This window comes from Diplotaxodon limnothrissa, linkage group LG18 (assembly GCF_057381915.1).
Source record: "Diplotaxodon limnothrissa isolate DT_005_m linkage group LG18, D_limnothrissa_male_GT1.1, whole genome shotgun sequence".
NCBI classification, from domain to species: domain Eukaryota; kingdom Metazoa; phylum Chordata; class Actinopteri; order Cichliformes; family Cichlidae; genus Diplotaxodon; species Diplotaxodon limnothrissa.
The window spans coordinates 25,766,415-25,787,097 of NC_140613.1; the positions used below are offsets into that span (position 1 = coordinate 25,766,415).

Consider the following 20,683-nt stretch of genomic DNA (forward strand, 5'->3'; position numbering starts at 1 on the left):
TAGATTTACATTTCCACAGTTTTATTGATTTATTTACTGTGAGCACAGCAGCCACACCCAGCTGCTGTCTGGACCTTCTGTTTACGAGAAGCAGCCAATCAGAAGAAAGTTGGCCTTTATTCTTTAAGGCCTCTTTAAGATGACCTGAGGGACTGCAGGCCCATTATAAGATAAAATAAAAGATTATTTTAAACTGTAAATTATGCAAAGTTACTCTAGAAGGTTCCAAGAGTCAAATTACTGAGTGGAAAATAACCAGTATATGCCACTTTAAAAAATGTACTTAAATATCAGAATAGTTACTAGTTAGAACTAGTTGACAATCAAATGAACTGAGTACACTGTACAAAGACATAGGTGGCGTTCACATGCTAATGCTTGGATTTAAGACTCTAATAAGCTGAACTGGATAAACAATGTAGTGGGAGTCTTGACCTATTCAGAAACAACAATTTCCTTATAAACACATATTTTGGGATACAAGTAATTAATAAAGACCTATGAAGAACTCTGAAATGGGTCAGCTTGGGTCAGCCCATAGACCACATGGGTGAACTACACAAACATAGACACGTGCAGTTAGTGTAAAATAATTCACAGTAGACGTTCACCCTGCAAAACTGAAACACAAATGTATGGTCTTAGCTGGTCTAATAGTAGACACACTCATGCAATCAAACACACACGTCGGGCATTCATATCTTGTGGGGACATCTAACTGACATAATGCTTTCCCTTACCCTAACGCTAACCATGAAAAATGAATGCCTAACCATAACCCAACTGTAACCCAACTGTACTTGTGGGGACCAGGATTTTGGTTCCCATAAGGGCTGTTGGTCCCCACAAATATATGAATACACACACACACACACACACACACACACACACACACACACACACACACACACACACACATCCCACATCCATATTATGTTTCAGATGTTTGCATGAAAAGTGGGTTGGCATATATGGGGAAATTAGCTATTTATTTCTGAACAAAGTTGAGTATAGTTGCACATTTTATAAATAGTGGTCTATGGGGACTGACTTGCTTTTGGGGCCACCCTCCAGCTTCCATGAACAGCATTTTTTGACACGTTTCCACGCTGGGTATATTGTACCACCCACAAAAACACAATACTAAGTATGTGCTAGGTTTGGTGTCAACTCTTATTAGGCTAGTTTAGGCTGCTCCCTTATATGCAAGGTGTCACCACAGCCCATAATGGGTTTGATCAAACCGGGAGATCCTTTGCTTGTTAGGTCATGTGCAAGGTGATGTAGGTCCAAGGTGTGACAGTAGTTCTGGCCTTAAAAATGAAAGAACCTTTTTAAAAGAGTTCAGCTACAGAGCCTCATGTAGCCTGTCAAAGAGCATGTTTTTGCAAACTCAATCAAATATATGTACAAATGCTATGAGGCCCTAGGATCTGCCTTGTTTGCATATGACCTCAGCTCCAACGCCTTAGGCTAAACAGAAACACCATCCATTATGAGGGGCGGTTAACCAGCTCTCTCCCAAATTACAGTGACTGTGGGTTCCCATTTTACTGATTTAGCGGTTGTGTGGTTCCCCATCTCATGTTACTGACTGTTATAGTAAGACATACTCACGCAGGCTGTCCTCCCCTTGTAAAAAGTGAGCAAGGCATTTGTTGGCCATTTAACAGGCACCAAGCAGGCACCAAGCTAAACACATTTAAAGATCAGCGACAGGGTCTTTTTATCTCATTTTCTTTCCTGCAAAAGCACATTTCATTTTTAACTAATACCGAATATACTGATCCGATCTGAGCGATGAAGTTCCACAGCTGCTTCATATATACAGTCCCAGGCTTCTCAGCTGAGATCTGACCACATCCTCTGACGAATGAAGGTGGAACATTTTACCACCCTGACCAAGAGGCAACTGCACAACAGGCACAGAACATTTCCTGGGCATGTACTAGATAATTGTAGGGACTGTTGTCGCTGCATGTCTCGCTGTGGCCTGATGGTGATTGGCAGCTGTGGAGAGGTATCCAGATGACACCTTAGTTATGGAGTTGACCCTGCTTTTAACCTGCTGGCACACCACCTGTCTTCACCCGACTCTGCCCACTTCCTCTCTCAGACTCTGAACTAATTCAGACAACATTTGCCCATGCACCTTGTGCTCCACTCCTCCACACCCGCCTCCACAGAGACATCTGCCCTTTTTTAATACTGACCTTTGACCACTTGGCCTAAAGATAAGTTAACCTCTGCCACCGATGGCCTGTTTAGTTAGTGCACGTGTGCACAGTTTCTGAACCTGTGCACGTGTGCACTAAGTGTGTGTTTCTCTCCGTTGAACAATTGAGTTTCACACCAAAACTATTAAATGTAAAGAGCCAGAGCTCTGAATGAAAAAGAGAATTTTGTGAAAGGAACAAGTCTTGTATGAAGTGTGAATGGCTCTAATACCATTTCTCTCTCTCTCTCCCGACTTCTTGCCAGCACCAGTCAAGGGATTTTCCTTCCCACCCTCTCCTCCTGGAACACTATTTCCGGATTGTGTTGTGAGTTTACTTAGTTCGCAGAGCACCAGGGAATGACAAGCCATGGAAAACTGAGTGTGGCGATGTGGTTGGGCAGTGAGGAGGGAAAGACAGAGAAAGGGAACGTAGTGTGTGTGCGTGTGTGTGTATGTGTGGGAGCTGGGCAGAGAGAGGGCAAGACTTAGCTGAATCGTCAGAGACAAGCCCAAGCAACAGCCCTCACCAAAATAGCACAAGCAAGAATCTCTGTGGGTAACATAAATTTGAGCATGATGAGTGTAATCAAACTGAGAAGGGTTAGACATGCGGCATAAACTATCTTCACGACCATGTGATCTTGAGGATTTCTTTGTCACAACTGTGTGCTCGCCTCCGTACTGCCTGCTTGCCAGTCTGTTTGTTTTTCTGGCTGTCTGTGCTTCACCCAGAACATCTGAGCACACAACTATGTTTCTGCAGTCAAAGCCCCGGCTCGGGCTATTAGTGACCTGTTTACCTTTTGACATTTCCATTGCTGATAAAAGCTAACGCTCTGTGACAGGCATAATTGTCAAAGTAGCTATACCAACTTAAGAGGCCTCTGACCTTCAAGCAACATGCTCTATCCTCGTTAGATGATCAAACAGGATTAAATCCATTCACTAAGCTCATCTTTGTTTTCACTCCAGGGGGTTTTACAGGAAGAGTGGGACCACATGAGCGAGGCGCATCTCAGCTGCCTAACATCCCACCAAATTTCACCGTAATATTTATCACTAAACAAATTAAGCTAACAAATCCATTAACGGATCTTTTTCCAAATTTTTAAAGGAACAAATCCACCATGAAAAATCAGCATACAGGCAGCGGCAGAGTAGTAAAATATTCTCACGGGACACTTTCCAAAGATCAAATTATCTTGTTGTGCAGCATAACCAGCGTGAGTGCTGCTGATTTGAGCTCAGCATGTTAACACGGTCACTACAACAGACGCAACATGCATAGGTGTAGCGCATGAGATTTTTGTGCTCAACTGTCATCTTAAGCTGTTTTCACACATGTGCAAACTTTTCCAGACATTACCTTGCAGAGGTCCGTGTGTGGATGCAAATTGGACACTGAATGGTTTTTAATCTTAAAGCTCCCCAAAAAAATAAGATTTGTGTTATGTCCAGTTATGCACATGTGTAAATACACTGAAGGTCATTTTTACAGAAACATGTCCAGCTCCTTCATCCGAAACAAACAAAGAGTACTGATCGTAGTGCAAACACATTTGAAGAGGACAGTGTCCCGAAGTCATTTTATTTTGAGGGGGTTAGCATTTAAATATTTGCTAAATAGCACTAAATTCAAAATGCAGGCTGTTGGGAATTATTTCCCAGGTATTTGGATCGTAAAAAATGTACTGAATGAATTAATAATTAATTAATACTGATGAAAAAAGTCAGCAGGCTTTATGATGGCATACAAATTTACCAAATTCCTCCATACATCGTGACATAGTTGATGCAGGATAGCAATCTAACTGCAAAATGACATGAGGACTCAGCAACCTTGCTTTTATATGGAAATATAACCACAACACAACCAGCTGGCAACCAGTTGAGTTGACTCCCAAACAAGTTGCCCACAATAGCATAGACGGATTGAAACATGTTGGCTATTTTTCGGGAATCATATGTTAGACAGAAATTGTTTAGATAAAAAAAACTATGTAATCATGGGGCAGTCATCAAACAACAACTAGTTTCTCCTAAGTACAGGAATTGTATCATCCTATTTCTTCTCTCATATGACCGAGTCATTAGAAAATTTCCCAGAATGTAATGTAACTGTTTGTATTGTTGCACTTATATTTCTTTTTTTTCTTAACAGTTAATATGACTACACTTAATCTGCAAAGCTACAACTCCCTGTGTAATTTGACTTTTTTCTATAAAACTCGTCAAAACCAGATGAGTTAAACAGTCTTTGGCATCATTTTTCTGGGTTACCACGACAATTTCACCTTGTGCAGTCAGCACTTTTAGAGTACAGTCATCTCTTGCACAGAATCTCCTGTGCCGACATGGAGAGTGTGGTGAAAAGGCCACAGACGCAAGCGTGAAGTGGAACGATGACAGTAGTAATTTACGTTAAATGTTATGACAACAAATGTAATCAGTATTTTGGAACACACAGTGTGGGTACAAGCTGTATTACTGATGTAAATTTGTGTTGTGTGTGGGTGGGAGGAAGTTTATGTGCCATAAATCATGTGGAGCATATTCAAATTGTTGCAGGGAGACTTGGAGGTTTCATAGACCAGGGTAATGTGACTCCTGGCGATTTTTGTTCTTTCATGACTGAGAATATTTTGTTCTGTTCTAAACCGAGTGAAATGTTTTGACTACACCAAAAGGAGATAAAAGGGGGCTGGGGTCACGTAATGGAATCTGATAAGGCTGGATTTATCTACGTGGTTAAACAGATTTAACATAACCAATTGAAATAGTTTTAAAGACCTACTTTAGTTTGCTGTACACTTGATCTTGTTAGAAGCAGTCTAATTCTATTAGCAGGGAAAATTAGGACTGATAATGCCACTCTTTACCTTCTGGGACATACATCCCAACCTTTGGCCTTAAAGCACCAAATGAAATTCCAAAGCATGACTCAGAAAATGAATTTACTTGCTGTCCTTTTGGCTCAAGGCTGTGCCATTTACACAGGTGCTAATGTTTGCGCAGGAGTTGTGTAGTTGTCGATTCTTCTGTCCTATCCTCTTATTGTTATGGCTCCCCGTCGAGTTCTTAACACATGCTGAAATAACTTCCTTAAAGCCTGTGTAAGCACATATCACTTAAGGTATTTGTATGAGAGTTTGTGCACGTGTGTGTGTGTGTGTGTGTGTGTGTGTGTGTGTGTGTGTGTGTGTGTGTGTGTGTGTGTACTGGCTAAAAGGAAAGGGGGCAATTTGCGTGCCGGACAGGGGTGGTTTGTTTTGTCAGCAAAATGTCAATCTGTCTTTGCAAGGTTATCCCATATGATCTTCCTAAATGCACAGTGTTTGGCTGTCCATCTGGTTGGCTGTTGAGCGCTCAAACTCCCCCATTAACACCCACCAGTGCTAGCCCATGTCTGGAGGTCCTGGCTTTTACCTCCCACCGAGAGGATATGAAAAGACCGACAAAGCTTTCCATTCTGTTCTTTTACTGTCAGATTTTTGGATCAGTGTAATCCTCAAATGGCTGCAACACGTGTACAGTGGTTTGGTTGCTCCCTAACAACTAACTTGACAACTAAACAATGCAACGGTTCTGAAAAGGGACACTCAGAAGAAGAATTTTGCACGTCCAGAAAAGATCTGGACTCTCCTGCGTTTGCACACACTCACGCAGCCAGGCAATGGCCCAACATCCCCTAAAAAAGCACATAAAACCAGATCCATCCCCTGTCCAGACTGCCTTGGGCTCCCCTAAGTTATTCAGCGTGTGCAAATGAAAGATGTGTCTTGGAACGGTGCGAGCCTCTAGGCAGAGCAGAACCTAGCTTCGCACACAGATACACACAGCAGCCCTCTGGACAAGTTTGGCACCCACACCAGCAACTGTGGGCCAAAACTCATGTTGCGTGCTAACTCGCTCCCTCCCCCATCCCCTCATGCTATCCCGCTCTGCAATTATATGCTACGCTCCCACCCAAACATGCAAGAATAGGCCTTCTCAGTCAACAGACAAACCGAGTCATTCTGTCCTCAAACCATGACATCATGACCATTTGACTTCAGCGTGAAATTCAAGCTTAATTTAACTTTGTCAGGGAAAGGGAAAAAAAAGAAGTGGTGTGTGTTACACTGGCAGACGTGCTGCAGTGGTGTGAACAGTAACTTTATGCAATTCTGGGAAGGCAATGCTAATTTATTCTCTACAATGAGGAATATGTGACTCATGGTAACCTCAGAAATCATGGATTTACTGTCTCAGGCATGCATCAGAATACAGCAGAAAAATACTCAACAAAACTCCAGCACGGGCATATTCTGAATCACTGCCTTAGTACCAACAAAACAATAATTTGGAGTGACTGTGTCGACGAATGCAGCAATTCATTAAACATTTAGTGGTGGAGGTCATACTGTTTAAAATAGTTTTTTTTTTTATTAATAATGCAATGGCAGGAATAACAATTGTTAATAAAAATCCTTCCATCTCAGTAATCACATTAAACAAGCGTGTGTCAACTTTGGTTCAAATTAATGTCAGTGGCTTCCAGCTGAAGTTTGTTGGGGTCTACACGCCCGAGAAGCACCTATCAAACTGCTGACAGCTATTGTGTGAGACACACCTCATTTTCCAAATCTGCCTCGCAACAGTGTCCTCTCCTCTGTCCTTGCCGCTCTGGGAGGGGTTCTTAATAGTGTGTGTGAGCACTTGCATGTGCATGTATATATGACAGAACCAACCGCAGGCACCTCAGCCCAGTCTTTACAACAAAGAGGTCTGGTGGTTTTCACAGCAGCCCCACTTGCTCTCCCACACACTCATAAATAACTATACAGATTCTCTGCCCTGCCCAGGGGGAGAAAAGGAGAGAAAAGAGCCATTTAGGCAGCTCCTCTCCTCTCATGCCTTCTAACTGACCCTTTCTAAGGGTCAATCAGTCCCATCACAGCTCCTTATTTTGACCCCTTCCCAACCCTCTCTCCTTGCTGACACTAACCTGAATCGTCCCAGGAGCTGTGCTATCAAGAGAATCCACTTAGGAGGCTTCGGTCATTGTGAAGGGGTCTTTAAGACTTTGGACGTCATAACACCTCACAAGCGCTCAGTCCCTTGAGCATGTGAGATGGCAGCAAGGGTCAGAGGTGAAGGTCGCAATATGGGAGGAGGGGAATAAATCCTGTAGCATGGATGACAATAGCTGCAATCCCTGCTGACAATGATGCCATTGTAGACTACGGGTTGCTTAGTGTGTCCTGGAGCTGTGCCTAATAGAGTTATAGTGCTGATGTGATGGCTGTGTAGCCAAGTAGACTAGTGTCCCTTTATACAAGGGGGGAAACTGCCCAGGAGCTTGAAAGAGGTCTCAGCTTCTCCATTTTGCCTTGCATGAAAGCCTCGGATTGTGTGTGTTTGCATGTGTCTGTGTGTGTGTGTGTGTGTGTGTGTGTGTGTGTGTGTGTGTGTGTGTGAGTGAGTGAGTGAGAGAGAGAGAGAGAGAGAGAGAGAGGGAGAGAGAGGTTTCCAGCTATACCATTTGGTCACTGACACACATGACTCCTATTTAAAGAGCTAGATTTGACACAAATCATCACAGAAATTCTGCTGCTTAAGCTGAGGGCTGACTACAACATGACTTTTCTGTGCACAAACCAATTTGTCACACACTGTATCAAGAATAATATCATCTTTGTTTGCAGAGCTGTGAGTTTTAGAATTTACTTTCCAAGTAAAATGGAAAGGACATTCATGTCAGTTATTACTAACTGAACATCATTGGTTTTCGGAGTATTCGTCAGGCAAAACAAGCAATTTAATGCTTCTTCAAGAACATCAAGGAATTTGAATATTAATGACACCTGTTGCCACTTCAGTTTGGGAGAAGAGCAACTGTAGTCAACATCCTGTTGCTCGAGTTTGTACACAGATAATCTAGGAGAGTCATTCCTATGACTCCCATTGTACAGAAATTGGCTGCAATTCAGCCGGGGGTGCATTAGAGATCACTCGTGAATTAGTCCTCTGTGAATGGAGCTAAACTGCTAAAATAATTATTTACACCTGTCTCTGGACAAGAAACAAAAAAACCCATCAGATTATCTGGCACCGCTCATGCTTTCACTCCGTGTGGGAACCGTCATTTGCCAAAACAGTGAGGAGAGCTAGGCCTCCATGAGACTGTCCTGCATATGTTGCAAAACTGTGTTTATGTTGTGTATCTATATCACACTCTGTTTATTGAACTGGACTTACTGAGAGACCACTGTATATACACTGCATACCAGATATGACTATAAAGACTACAAAGTTGATTTGTACGTGACAAAGTAGTACACTATCCAGCCTGGCCTTGCACGCTTCATGGCTAGTACTGCAAAAAGGGAAAAGGCTAGCTGTAACTTGTGTTTATACAGTGCTTTGAAAAACTATTCTCCCCCTTTGTGAGTTCCTATTTTTTTCATATTAGTCACACTTCCATGTTTCAGATCATGAAAGTAATATGAATGTCTAATATTAGACAAAGATAAATAACTAAATATAAAATGCAGTTTTTAAATGATGATTTCATTATTTAAGGGAAAAGAGAGAACCAAATCTACCTGCCCCCGTGTGAAAAAAGTAATTATCGCCTAACCCTAATAACTGGTTGTGGCAGCAAGAACTGCCACCAAGCAGTCAATCAACTGGCAGTGAGTCATTCACATTCACATGTGAATGAATTTTGGCCCACTCTTCTCTGCAGAATTTTTTTTAAATCCAGTTATATTGGAGGCCTTTCCAGCATAAACAAACTTTTTAAGGTCATGCCAAACCATCTCAATCTGATTTAAGTCCTGGCTTTGACTAGACCACTCCAAAACTCTGATGGATGCTGTTTTTGTCCTGTCTCTTTCCTATTGTTGAATCATGAACTCTGACCTTAACCGAAGCCAGCGAGGCCTGGATGGAAAATAATAACAAATGTTGGAGGGAGTAAATACTTTTTCACTATGATGTTCAACATATAATATGAGCTGATAAAGTATTTTTTTAAAGTCAGCATGATGAGCTTGGTCATTTATAAATTAGCCAAACTTCTTCACTTAACATTATTTTGCTACATTAGATAACATCTAGCTGGTTTGCGTGGTAATCAGCCAAAAGAAAGACACAGTATGTTTTCCATAAACATCTATGGGTCTTTTTGCAACCAAGGCATCACATCCTGGCCATTAAGAAGAATGCAGGTTTAAGCACCTCTATGTTAGCTTTGCTTTTCAGACCCAGAAGCTACATTCACATTTTATACTGCACATGGTTTAATCTAGGTAATGTTAGTCCTATTTCCGGGGAAAAGTGCTAACTAACATAGCAGCTTGCTGGCTAACCATACCTTGATTCCTTGCCAACGCTGCCTCAAGCGAACTGCTGGTTGAACCAACATCTTTTTCTGTTGCTTTGTCTTTATATGGACTTTGTGTTTCACTGGGCGCTAAATGTATGTCATTATTAGTGATTATTGGACTCTATTGCTAAGATAACTTTAGCTAATGTTGCTTACTGTTGATTATTCCATTACAGATTAACTTGGAAATCCAAATTACCTAGTTTTCAATTGTAATGTTAATCTAGAGTGGCTCCTCAACTCGGATTTCCTACTCAAAAAGTGGGAGCAACCCCACCAACCAAGAGTTAACAATCTAAAATTGTGGCAGTGAATATAAACAGTAGTAAAACTGTAAAACTTAAAGTTAAACTGACCAAGCTCTATCCATAAATGTGTTGTAGCTGTGTTTTTGATAGTGATACATGAATGGCTCTAACTCAGAACCAAAGCAAGGCCTGTTTTTTCTTGCTTTTCCCACTTTACTACTGGAATGCACTAACTCAAGAGTGATATCACTCGGGAGTTCTGAAATCTGACTTCCAACATATCTGAAAAACAATATTACTGGATGTGGAATAGAGGCACTGAGGAGTAAGTTACATACGTAAGAATTGTGTTGTTCACATTGGAAACTGTTCACAGAATATTATAGGCAACTGAATAAGTCACAGAAAGTCTAACTTTAAACATTGTTTTACAATTATTTTTCAGCTTGACAGTAATGACAAAAAGTACATGAAAGGTTGTTTTTCTGTATTTCTGATATTTGAAACACTTGGGAAAAAAAGTGATCATCATCTTATTCAGCAACAAAATTTTGTTACTTGCAGCCCAATTACCTACATGGATCCATACCTATACTTATATGATAGAAGGACAAGAAATGACAGCATGTCATGGATTCATTTGGCATTAGGGTTTCATCTCCAGTCTTGATTTGGCTCACCACAGAGCCGGGGAAAGCCTCAGCTCAGAGAAACAGAATCAATCAATCAATCAATCAAAGCTTTATTCGTCACATGCAGGTTGCCCTGCAGTGAAATGGGACCCCCCCCCCCCCCCCGACCTTACACATATAGCACAAACATTACATGGGGATACAGGTCGGAGATTGGTAGAATCAGAGAAAAAAACATTGAAATGTACACTACAGTGGGGAAAGTACAAGAGGAAAAAGAGACCCCTACTCATGCTGCTGATACCACTGAATAGTCATCTTCTGCATAAGTAAGACACCGAACTAGCAGATATTATGAGGTGACATGCCACAAGGACCTCAGTTGTCACCTCGGTTAATAAGATTAGGCTCTGACGGTATGGAGTGACAGATGATGAGAGGTAGGCATGACCTCTAGGAGATAATTCAGAGGACGGAGAAAGAGAGGGGCAGCACTGGAGCATTTGGAAAAATGATATGTCCGTTTTCCTGATGTCTATAGTAACAGTAGCCTCCAATTTAACATTCCATCCATCAAACACTGGTTTTATTTTTTTCCTCTTTTTGGCTTCTCTTTGACCTCCCTAAAAGAACAAGCTATGTTTCCCAGGGCCCAGCTATTTGAAGCTCATAGTTTTGGTCATCCAAGGTTTTTCTGTTCCAACTCAAGCCGTTCAGACACTGTCCCCACTTACATTTCCTCAATGGCAGGGTCCTGGGGTCCAGACCATAGCCGCCCTACACTCTGCCCACAGTTGAGTTGCCTCTGGCAGGACTGCTGCGTGCTTTGTGTGCTGGTTCTGGCTGCGTATCAGGGAAATCCCACAGTCTCTCCATGGTGAATATCGTACGCCCTGCCAAGGCCATTATGCATCCCTTCAATGGCCGTGAATAGTAGCACACTACAGTACAGAAGGTTTAAGAGAAGTGCAGTTTGCTCAGGGCTACAGTGCAAGACCATGACACAGATACTGACACTGGTGAACTGAACTAAGAAATGATTTCTCCATACTGTGTCAGCCCACACTGCACTATAGAGGAATATAAAAAAACATCTGATTAATAACGTTCCTTAACAAAGTCTAAACAATCATTATTCTAAAAAAACACGAGATTATTCCACTAAGTCCAGTATTGCTTGTTTGACTTATTGTGGCTGAGTGAATACCAGCAGGAGGACTATCATGTAAACACTTAACACTCTTAAATATGGGGATTGACACTCATTTCATAATTTCCCTAGAGTTAACATATAGCGCACCATAATCACACTGATCTAACAATCTCTATGAGACCAAACCAATCATATTTCCCAATCTCCTGGGTTCCAGTTAACAGCTGCAATAAAATATATGTTGTTTTCACCTTGTGAGTCTGTGATCACTTTTACATATAAACTGTGAAAAATGTAAGATAATCACATGGGACATTTCCTGCACTCACTTTTATGCACGTGTAGAGGACACAAGAGATCACTAGAAATTCTCTGGTTTAGGGAGCACACATCACACTTCACTGGGTTGCTTTGAATTAGTCAATAACCTGCGCACGTGGGCACAACTGGACATCACACAGAGTTTGTACCGGGCCACGTTTGAATTTATTGGTGGTCCAACTCATTAGTGCTAAGTACTCGTGTAATAAATGTAGGGATGACTGCATATGGATCTGGAGGCATTGCAGCTGGTGTGATCGATTCATAAAATTGTCTCTAGTTTATTTACATTTCTTTTCCTGTCAGAAATTAAAAACTATAATTTAGCTGACACCCACTTTCCTTACTGCTTAAAATGGACTTTCTCTTGTTTGTCAGATTAGTGTCAAAATTTAAACCTAACAAAATAAAACTTGAGCTGTTTTCTGCACAGAGAAACATCTGCCTATTAATTTAAAGCTCGTGCACAGTGTTTCCCAGCACTACCACAATCTGGTGGCATACTGCAGTGGTGGATATCAAGATGAGTCACATCAGCTAGCAGGCAGCTGGCAGGCTTGCAGTATCAGCCTATCCTGTTAATCTTCCGATTAGTCTTCACTGATCCCATCAGGACTGCCTGGATCTGGGGTGCAGAGCCTAAAGGTTTATCCCACAGGACAGCCCTCCCTCTCCCTGATCATTACACGTACACACAACGAATGCGACTGACGCACAGGGAACACACAGCATAACCTAATTAGTTCAACTTTTTCTAATGCTGATCAAGAAGCAACACATCCGCAACACAGAGCCCAGAGACCCACTGTCCCCCTGCTAACATATCTGGAGCCCCAGCTGTCTTCTGTTTCAGGAGGGTGGTGGCTGTGAAATGTGTCACAGAGGTCAGACCCTGAAGTTAAAGGGGGCAAATTCTGTGCTCTTCTGACACTGTGGTAGTGGGAGTGGGGGGGAAGGGGAAGCAGCCGAGTAGTACGCCATGACAAACTTCAAGGCTTCTTCAAGTATGGGGGCACCGGGAGCACACAAACACTCAGACATGTGTGAGCACCCAGTTACATAGCTGCTGTACGGTGGATGTAAGGCCTGAGAAACATGCCAACATCCCACAGACATCAATCAGAAAGTTAAACTCAGATTCAGTGCAACAAGCAAATTACAGACTAATGTGAATTTTATTATACAAGTTAATAATCTCAATTTGTGTTTGCTTAAATGACCCACATCCACCTATAATCGTGCTTTTTGTTGTCTTAACAAGGTTGATCATGGCAGCTAGTTCAGTGTTTCTTGGGTAAAGACTGGATACAGGAAAGAATCAACTTACTGATGGGAAAAAGGAATGCTGGAGGCAATTACCTCCCCTGACTTTCTAAACTTGGGTCAAAAGGGGAGTGGCTATAAACGCCTGGACACCAACAGAGGCAGACCTCTGACCAAGCGGGCCTTGTTTCACTCTCTCTCTCTCTCTCTCTGTAGCCACTAAGTTCAACTGGTGGAAGAGGCCATGGCTGTTTAAATTTACAGCACAATGTCATTCTGTGTCATGAGCAAACTACAATGTGTGTATTCATCCACTCCGAACACATAAGAGGACAGTACTGTTAATACTCTGGCCATTTTTAGCATATGAGGCAAGAAATAGCAAAATGTGTCACTGTAAAATAACCACTTCTTTCAGACCTAAAGTGTACAGGTGGTTACACACCTGCTATCTTTAACTGGATGATCTCACAGCAGCAGTAATTATGAGCGGTGTCAGCCAAGATGCCATTTACTGTTGCTGAACGTGTCTGGCAAGCTCAACAAGAATATAATACTTACTTGCCAACTAGGAAACTACAAAAGGTGTTTTAGCCAACCAAGTTTAATTATGCTAAAACCTGTAACAGGACATTGTTTTCTTAGAATGTGTTCACTTATCAATAAACTGGAGCAACCATAATGGCTGAAACTGCTCTAATTCTTGATTGCTTAAAAGATACACGTTAAATATTTTCATTTCGTAATTTTAACTTTAAAAAAAAATCCATTCATGTACAGCAAAGGATTTTTCAGCTGTTAGGGCAAAGCTTGAGGAGATCTGAATGAAACGGTCTGGAATGTACTATTACACTTTTAGGGGTTCGTGGATGTTATGTGGAAAACGCCATATATCTGCTTACACAATTTACTTATTTAAGTGCATATATGTTCATTTTCATTTAAAACGCTTACTTTTAAATAATTACGTAGGATACATTTCAATAGCTCCTTTTTGTACACGACACAGGATCCCAACAAGAAAAAGAACACCCCTACTGTGGTAGCAGCTTGGACTGTACCAAGATGATGTTACGAACAGCCCTTTAAAGTCGCTCCACTTCCCAGATGAACTAGAGCGCCGCCACACAGTGAGAAGGCACGGACTGACAATCTATTATGTCTGAAAATGGTCTCTGTTTATAAAGGCGATTTAAGAACACTAAATTTTTGACTGTGGGATGCTTATGGACGCGGAATCCAAGGAGTTATCTTTTTATTCACTTAAATGTAGGACGTGGCGTCTGCGAATACTCTTAAGTAGCCTAGCTTAAATTAGGTTAAAAGAAACGTGCATTTTTATTATTATTATTATTATTTTGCTCAGACTTGCGAAGACAACAGCGGCAACCTGGACTACTCTAGTGAAACAGGAATGATTTATCCTCCCGAAGGTTTATTCTACATCGAAATGGACCAAGCACCAGGTAAGTTAGGGTTAAAACCAGCCATTATCTGATCTGCGGGGGGTCGGGGAGCGTTTTTATCAATGCCCCGCTTTCTTCTTCTTTTTTTCTTATCGGTTAATATCTGTTAGTAAAGCTGACATCTGAGAAAATGCTGTGCAGGTGTCGGCAAAGCGTTGCAATGGTCAGGTCCTCAGTGCTGCGCTCTCCCAGTGGCATTGCCCAGGCATGCATAGCGCAATTCACTTGGCAATTACGTAATACCTTTCGGAGAACCAGGCGCAGTGGCTTGCCTCTTTTCTTTTGTCTCGGCACATATGGCAAACTTTGACAGGGATGCACGGCGGCTTTGCGTTGTCCCACTAAACCTAAACGACACGTACCCAAACGTGTGCGGCAGAGGAAAGAGTGCGTTTTATAGAGAATATAGTCGCGAGTGCGTTAATGAACGACCGCTTTGTTCTCCACTGCAGCCAGCCGTGGTTAATTTGCTCGCTAGCTCAGAAAGTAGGCTACAGGCAGCTCGTCTCATGACTTAGCTCCGATAAACTCGCCTGCAGCTTATTTTGTAGCCTGTTTTGCTTTTGCGTTGTTACTGCGCCGAAAACGTTTAGCGAATGTGCTGTAGCCGATTTGAGTTATGTTAATTGAATTTGGCCAATTGATTAGTAAAACTGCGTCAGAGTCCTTAGCCTTAATACATTTATTTAATTTACGAATAGCTATACTAAGTGGGCTACAGTTAATTAAGTAGCTTGCAGGAGAGGTTTATGAGAGCTGAAAATCTGTGACGACAATACAGGGTGTAGGAAGCACAACAAAAATGAAAACAGTGGGTCAGCCAGTTTGTGTTGTGTGCGTTTCAGACTTTTAATTTGGCATCTTTTTTTTAAATAATTTCTTGCATGCATTGCTAGTGCATGTACTAGTGCAAGCATGTGGCGTTTGGAAGCCGGTGAAGTGTTTTTTGGCAGGACTCCGTGGAAGGAAGAGGAGGGGGGGAAAGGTGTGCAGACTTAAATTTTTTTGCAGAGTTCAGGAGCCGCAGCGTTTCACTGAACTGCTGCACCTGTCTTTTGTTTATTTTTGAGGTCAGGAGGAGGGGGTGGAAGGTGAGCGGATGGTGGGAGAAAGCCACACTTTCCCCTGTGTGAGGGTGCTCTTGTATTCTCCCTAACTGCCTCGTGAAAGGCACTTTTGTCCTGCAGTGAAATATATCGCCCTTCACTCCTCTTGATGCGGTTTCCCCTCGTTTTTCATTTTTAAGGAAAACGCTTAGTCTTCAAGCCAGAGTCACGGATCCCCCCCCTCCCTCTTCCTCCCTTCAGGGTTGATGGAAAACTTATGATCTCTAAGCTCGCAATGGTTATAAAATGAAAAGGGTGGTCCAAGAGACTCAAAATATAATTTATAGCCTATTAAATGCCAGTCATGCAATTCAGGACAGTGCCAGAGGCAAACTTTAGAGAATGGACTTTAATTTATTTCACAAGAGTTGGATACTGGTTAGTGTATAATGGATTTTATAATTAAAGTATTTGGAATAATTAATTAAAAAAAACAAATTTAATAGTTAACTCATAAGCTACATTTCTATTTTTAGTAATGACAGCACTGAAGATCTTGGTAATGATTTGGCAACTTGGAAACTTGCCCGGGCATGTTCTCAGATCTTGTCAGGCTTCATCAAGCAAGGGTGTTACAAACTGTGTGTGCCTCATTTGCTGGCTGGATGGATGGGGAAGGGGGGGGGGGTCATAATATTGAAGGGGTCGTGTTTACAGTAACTGCTTAAGTAGATCTTGTGGCAGATTATTGTGTTAAATTCTCTAAGAAAAGAGGGGAAAATTTGCATTTCATTCCATCCTCGTTTTGTCTTTCGCATGCAGCTCTCCCTCCCAGGTCAACAAAGCCACCATCTTCCACCATGAACAGCAACTGCCTTTCGCCTCCTGCGCATTCGCTACAGGACGCTGAATGGTACTGGGGTGACATAACAAGGTAAAGGATGAGAACATCCGCAGTCCTTCAGCAAATATCCCATCCTTTCAAAGGTCTCGTGTGATGTTTTGATTGTTAAACATATTGGCACGTTGAATTCCGTTAAGCATTAACTGACTTCCCACAGGGAGGAGGTAAACGAGAAGCTCCGAGACACACCTGATGGCTCCTTTCTGGTGCGCGATGCATCCACAAAGCTGCAGGGAGACTTTACGCTGACATTAAGGTAAGATGAAGAGAAGAGGAGCACAGTGATTCCAAGCGCAGCGCTAAAAGAAAATATTAATGGTGAGGTTTAAATTGTATTTTGCACTGATCTAATTTTTTTCTCTACTCAAATTTTTAGAAAAGACGGGCACAACAAGCTGATCAAGATTTACCACCGTGACGGGAAGTATGGCTTCTCAGACCCTCTCACATTCACGTCGGTGGTGGAGCTCATTTGGTACTATGAGCACCATCCGTTGGTGGAATATAATGCCTCACTGGATCTGATGCTTACCCATCCTGTGTCCCGTTTCCAGCAGGTTCGTGAGTAAATACAAATGTATTTCTTTTTACTTTATAAACACAAGGATACGCGTCGTCTAAGCAAATGAAATTTCTGCGTTTAGGTGAAAGAGGACAGTGTGGATGTGACTGGAAGAAAGCTTAAGGAGGTCCACAGTCAGTACCAAGAGAAATCAAAGGAGTTTGATCGTCTCTACGAAGCCTTCACAAAGACCTCACAGGTTAAAAATGCAGCCTTTTTAAAATAAAATAAAATAAATCTTTTCTTAATGGTCTGATTTACTTTTAACAAATGCCTGAGTCTTTTCTGAATGGATATACTCTGTATGACACAGGAGATCCAGATGAAGCGCACGGCGATAGAGGCTTTTAATGAGACTATGATGATCTTTGAGGAGCAGTGTCGTGAGCAGGAGCGCTACGGAGAAGAGTTTGAGAGAAGCAGCCATTTGGAGGGAATTGACAAAGATTTGGAGAGGTACTTCATTGCACAGTGGCCGGGGGGGGGGCTCTTAAAATGTGGGTGCATTTTGCACATAAACCCCTAAACTCTGGTCACACCTGTGACCTGTCCTTTCCCTCATCAGCTTTCTGATACACTACGAGAAGCTGAAGTGCCGTCTCGCAGAGATCTATGACAGCAAAATTCATTTAGAGGAAGACTTGAGGACGCAGGTGGAGGATTACAGAGAGACGGACAGGAAGATTAACAACCTGCGGCCAGACCTCATCCAGCTACGCATCATGAGAGACCAGTACCTCAAGTAAGTGGCATCAGAATATTGTTTTGTGGCATTTGTGGTAACAATCATTAGGGATCATAATGTTTAGTTTTTCTTCTTGCAGCTGGCTTAATCACAAAGGCGTACGGCAGAAACGCATAAATGATTGGCTGGGGGCACATAACGACAGCCTTGATGAGTAAGTTTAAACACATTCTTTATTTTAATATAAAAACATTAATTTTAATTAATAAATATAACTTGTTAATGGAAGACAGAATTGAAAGAGACATGACAACCACCCTCTTTCTTTCAGTACGTATGTGCTAAAGGGAGATGAGAAGAATTTGCCACATCAGGATGAGACGAGCTGGTTTGTTGGTGAACTGAGTCGGACGCAGGCAGAGGAGATGCTTCAAGGCAAAGTCCCTGGAACATTTCTGATCCGCGAGAGCAGCAAACAGGGATGTTACGCCTGCTCTGTTGTGTAAGTCCAGCATTTTGGCCCCAAAAAATGGAATCTGTTTGAGATGCTTGTTGCTCTTGATTTGATCACATGACACTTACAGATGTCCTTCTTTCCGTTAAAGCGTAAACGAAGAAGTCAAGCATTGCATGATCTACAGCACACCGCACGGATACGGCTTTGCCGAGCCCTATGATGTCCACTGTTCACTGAAAGACCTTGTCCTGCACTATCGCCTGCACTCATTAGTGCAACACAATGACGCCCTGGATGTGCGGCTGTCACATCCGGTGCACGCCAAAGCTGCAGCCACACCTTCACAGCACGCAGAGGAACAACACAAACTGATACAGACTCCAAAACACACGTCTGGGATGGCCCCTGCCGCTCCGGAGATGTAATCCAGTGGTGACAGACAAAAGGACATGTTTACTGCGAGAGACTGCATCAGGGTGCATTGTATAGAATTTTATTTTTTTTTTTGCACTACAGTGATTCCAACGGTTTTATGAATGGGATTTCACAGAAGTGGAACCGCAACTTGAATGTCAGCTTGAATTTTTTTTTTTTTTTTAAAGACTGTTTTAAGCTTTCAGCTTTTTTTTTTTTTTTTTTTTTTTTTTTTTTTTTTTTTTTGGTACTTCATTTATTGCCATTTGTTTAACACACACCTTTTGGGTAGGGGTGCTGACCACCTGAGATCTACTCACTGACGTCAGGTGCTGCACTTTTTCTTTAAGCCAAGAATTCACATTGCTAGAGATGTTTTGAGTTAAACTGTTCAGTTTTTAAAATTGGATTAAATATTGGATTATTACTACAAAGTGCTTTTGTGGGGGTGGGGTGGGGGAATGGTGTAAACATGTAGTTTCATCCAGGTGGTTTGGAGGGCCAAGTAAATTTTTATTTTTATTTTTTTTGGGGGGTAAAATGCCACATGAATTTGTGAAACATTGCGGTGCATCTTGGTTATTTCCACCCCCCTTTTTTTTCTTTCTTTTTTTTTTTTTTTTTTTTTTTTTTAAAATAAACTGACATTCATATACAGTGGATAATTATGTAGCATTAACATCCTGTAGAATACCATAGTAAGAGCATATACCCATTGACCAAAACACTAAATATTGAGCAGAACTACATCCCTGTTTAGTCCAGTAATTACATTTGGGCAAGGGTAGGGCAGTTTATGTACACCTGCTGATCAAAACGTAATCTGAAGTACTGTATGTTATATTCTGTTACTCAAAGAAGTATAAGCTTTTTGTATTCTATATATATTTTTTCTATAAACATGCCACAAGATGAAAGTGCAATCCAACAGTATTTCTATTGTTGCAATGTATGATGACGGTGGTGGTGGTGGTGAAGGTATTGTTGTTGCAAGAGGTTGACATTTGCCACAAAAATGCACTCTTTAGTGGCCTCCAATGTTTGTGTGAACTGCCAGAGGTCCGGAAGTATCCTGCCTCAATTACTTGAACTGTGGCATTGCTTGAGCTATGAATGTTTTTTTCCATGACATGCAGCCTACATAGCTTAAGAGGAAAGGAATCCATGTTGAACTTGGCACATTTTTCGAGTTTGAGGACAATAGACGCTCTGTACAGAGACACAATAAAAGTGTATTTCTAAAGGTTGCTTTATGGAAGTAGGTTGTTTAAGCCTCTTAAAATAATCGAACTTCACTGGGGGACTGAGGAAATTCCTCAGGTGACGCTAAGCAATGTGAGATCCTGACCTTTTTCTTGCTGAAAGACAATAAACTGATGATGGTTTTGTCAACTAATTCGAGTCTGTTGCTAACACTGTTCAAGAAACACTTTTTAAAAATTATTATTATTCACATTAATCATAGCAGCTTTGTTATTTTTCTAAGTGCTGTTAAAGTTCCAGTGACCAAAACTATGCTTAACACTAACTTACGTTGGGTTTACAGTCTTTACTGAAGCCATGGTAGTCCAATGAGCTTATCTTTGAGTTTGCCAAGGTGGGAGACAGCGAGGGCACTGGAGGACACGCTGCAGACAGATGGGAGAGAAAGGAAGCGATAAAGACAATAGCAGGATGTGCGCAGGCTCTTCCGTACTCAGCCTGACTGCCGTTGAGTCACTCCAAAAAATTTTTTAGGAACATGCTTTGCATGGCTCTCACATGCATTTTCAAATTTTTGATCCTTCTGTAAAGGAAAAAAAAGGAAATTAACATTTGGTACTTGAGAGCAGCTTGGGTTTTTTTCCTTCTAGGTTTATCACACAGTCGGCATCACCCCTGTCTGACAATTACACTGAATTTGCTAATTTCACCAGTGCAAAATCCTCAGAAAAACACATGT

The 20,683-nt window shown here is 41.7% G+C and overlaps 1 protein-coding gene across 1 annotated transcript; it reads left to right on the forward strand.

Moving 5' to 3' along the window:
* The first annotated feature begins 14,335 nt into the window (after positions 1–14,335).
* On the forward strand, positions 14,336–18,770 carry LOC146613778 (phosphatidylinositol 3-kinase regulatory subunit gamma-like). Its single transcript, XM_085379106.1, has 10 exons — positions 14,336–14,673; positions 16,542–16,653; positions 16,781–16,879; positions 17,000–17,180; positions 17,268–17,384; positions 17,499–17,641; positions 17,751–17,927; positions 18,010–18,084; positions 18,202–18,372; positions 18,476–18,770. The coding sequence occupies exons 1-10, from the start codon at positions 14,622–14,624 to the stop codon at positions 18,750–18,752; spliced, it is 1,404 nt and encodes a 467-aa protein (XP_085235232.1). The 5' UTR covers positions 14,336–14,621; the 3' UTR covers positions 18,753–18,770.
* Positions 18,771–20,683: the final 1,913 nt, after the last annotated feature.

Excerpts from the sequence above, each read along its gene's own strand:
- LOC146613778 (XM_085379106.1), top strand. The coding sequence starts at position 14,622 with ATGATTTATCCTCCCGAAGGTTTATTCTACATCGAAATGGACCAAGCA. Across the intron at positions 16,654-16,780 it reads TACTGGGGTGACATAACAAG|GGAGGAGGTAAACGAGAAGC; the intron begins GTAAAGGATGAG and ends GACTTCCCACAG. Across the intron at positions 18,373-18,475 it reads TGTTACGCCTGCTCTGTTGT|CGTAAACGAAGAAGTCAAGC; the intron begins GTAAGTCCAGCA and ends TTTCCGTTAAAG.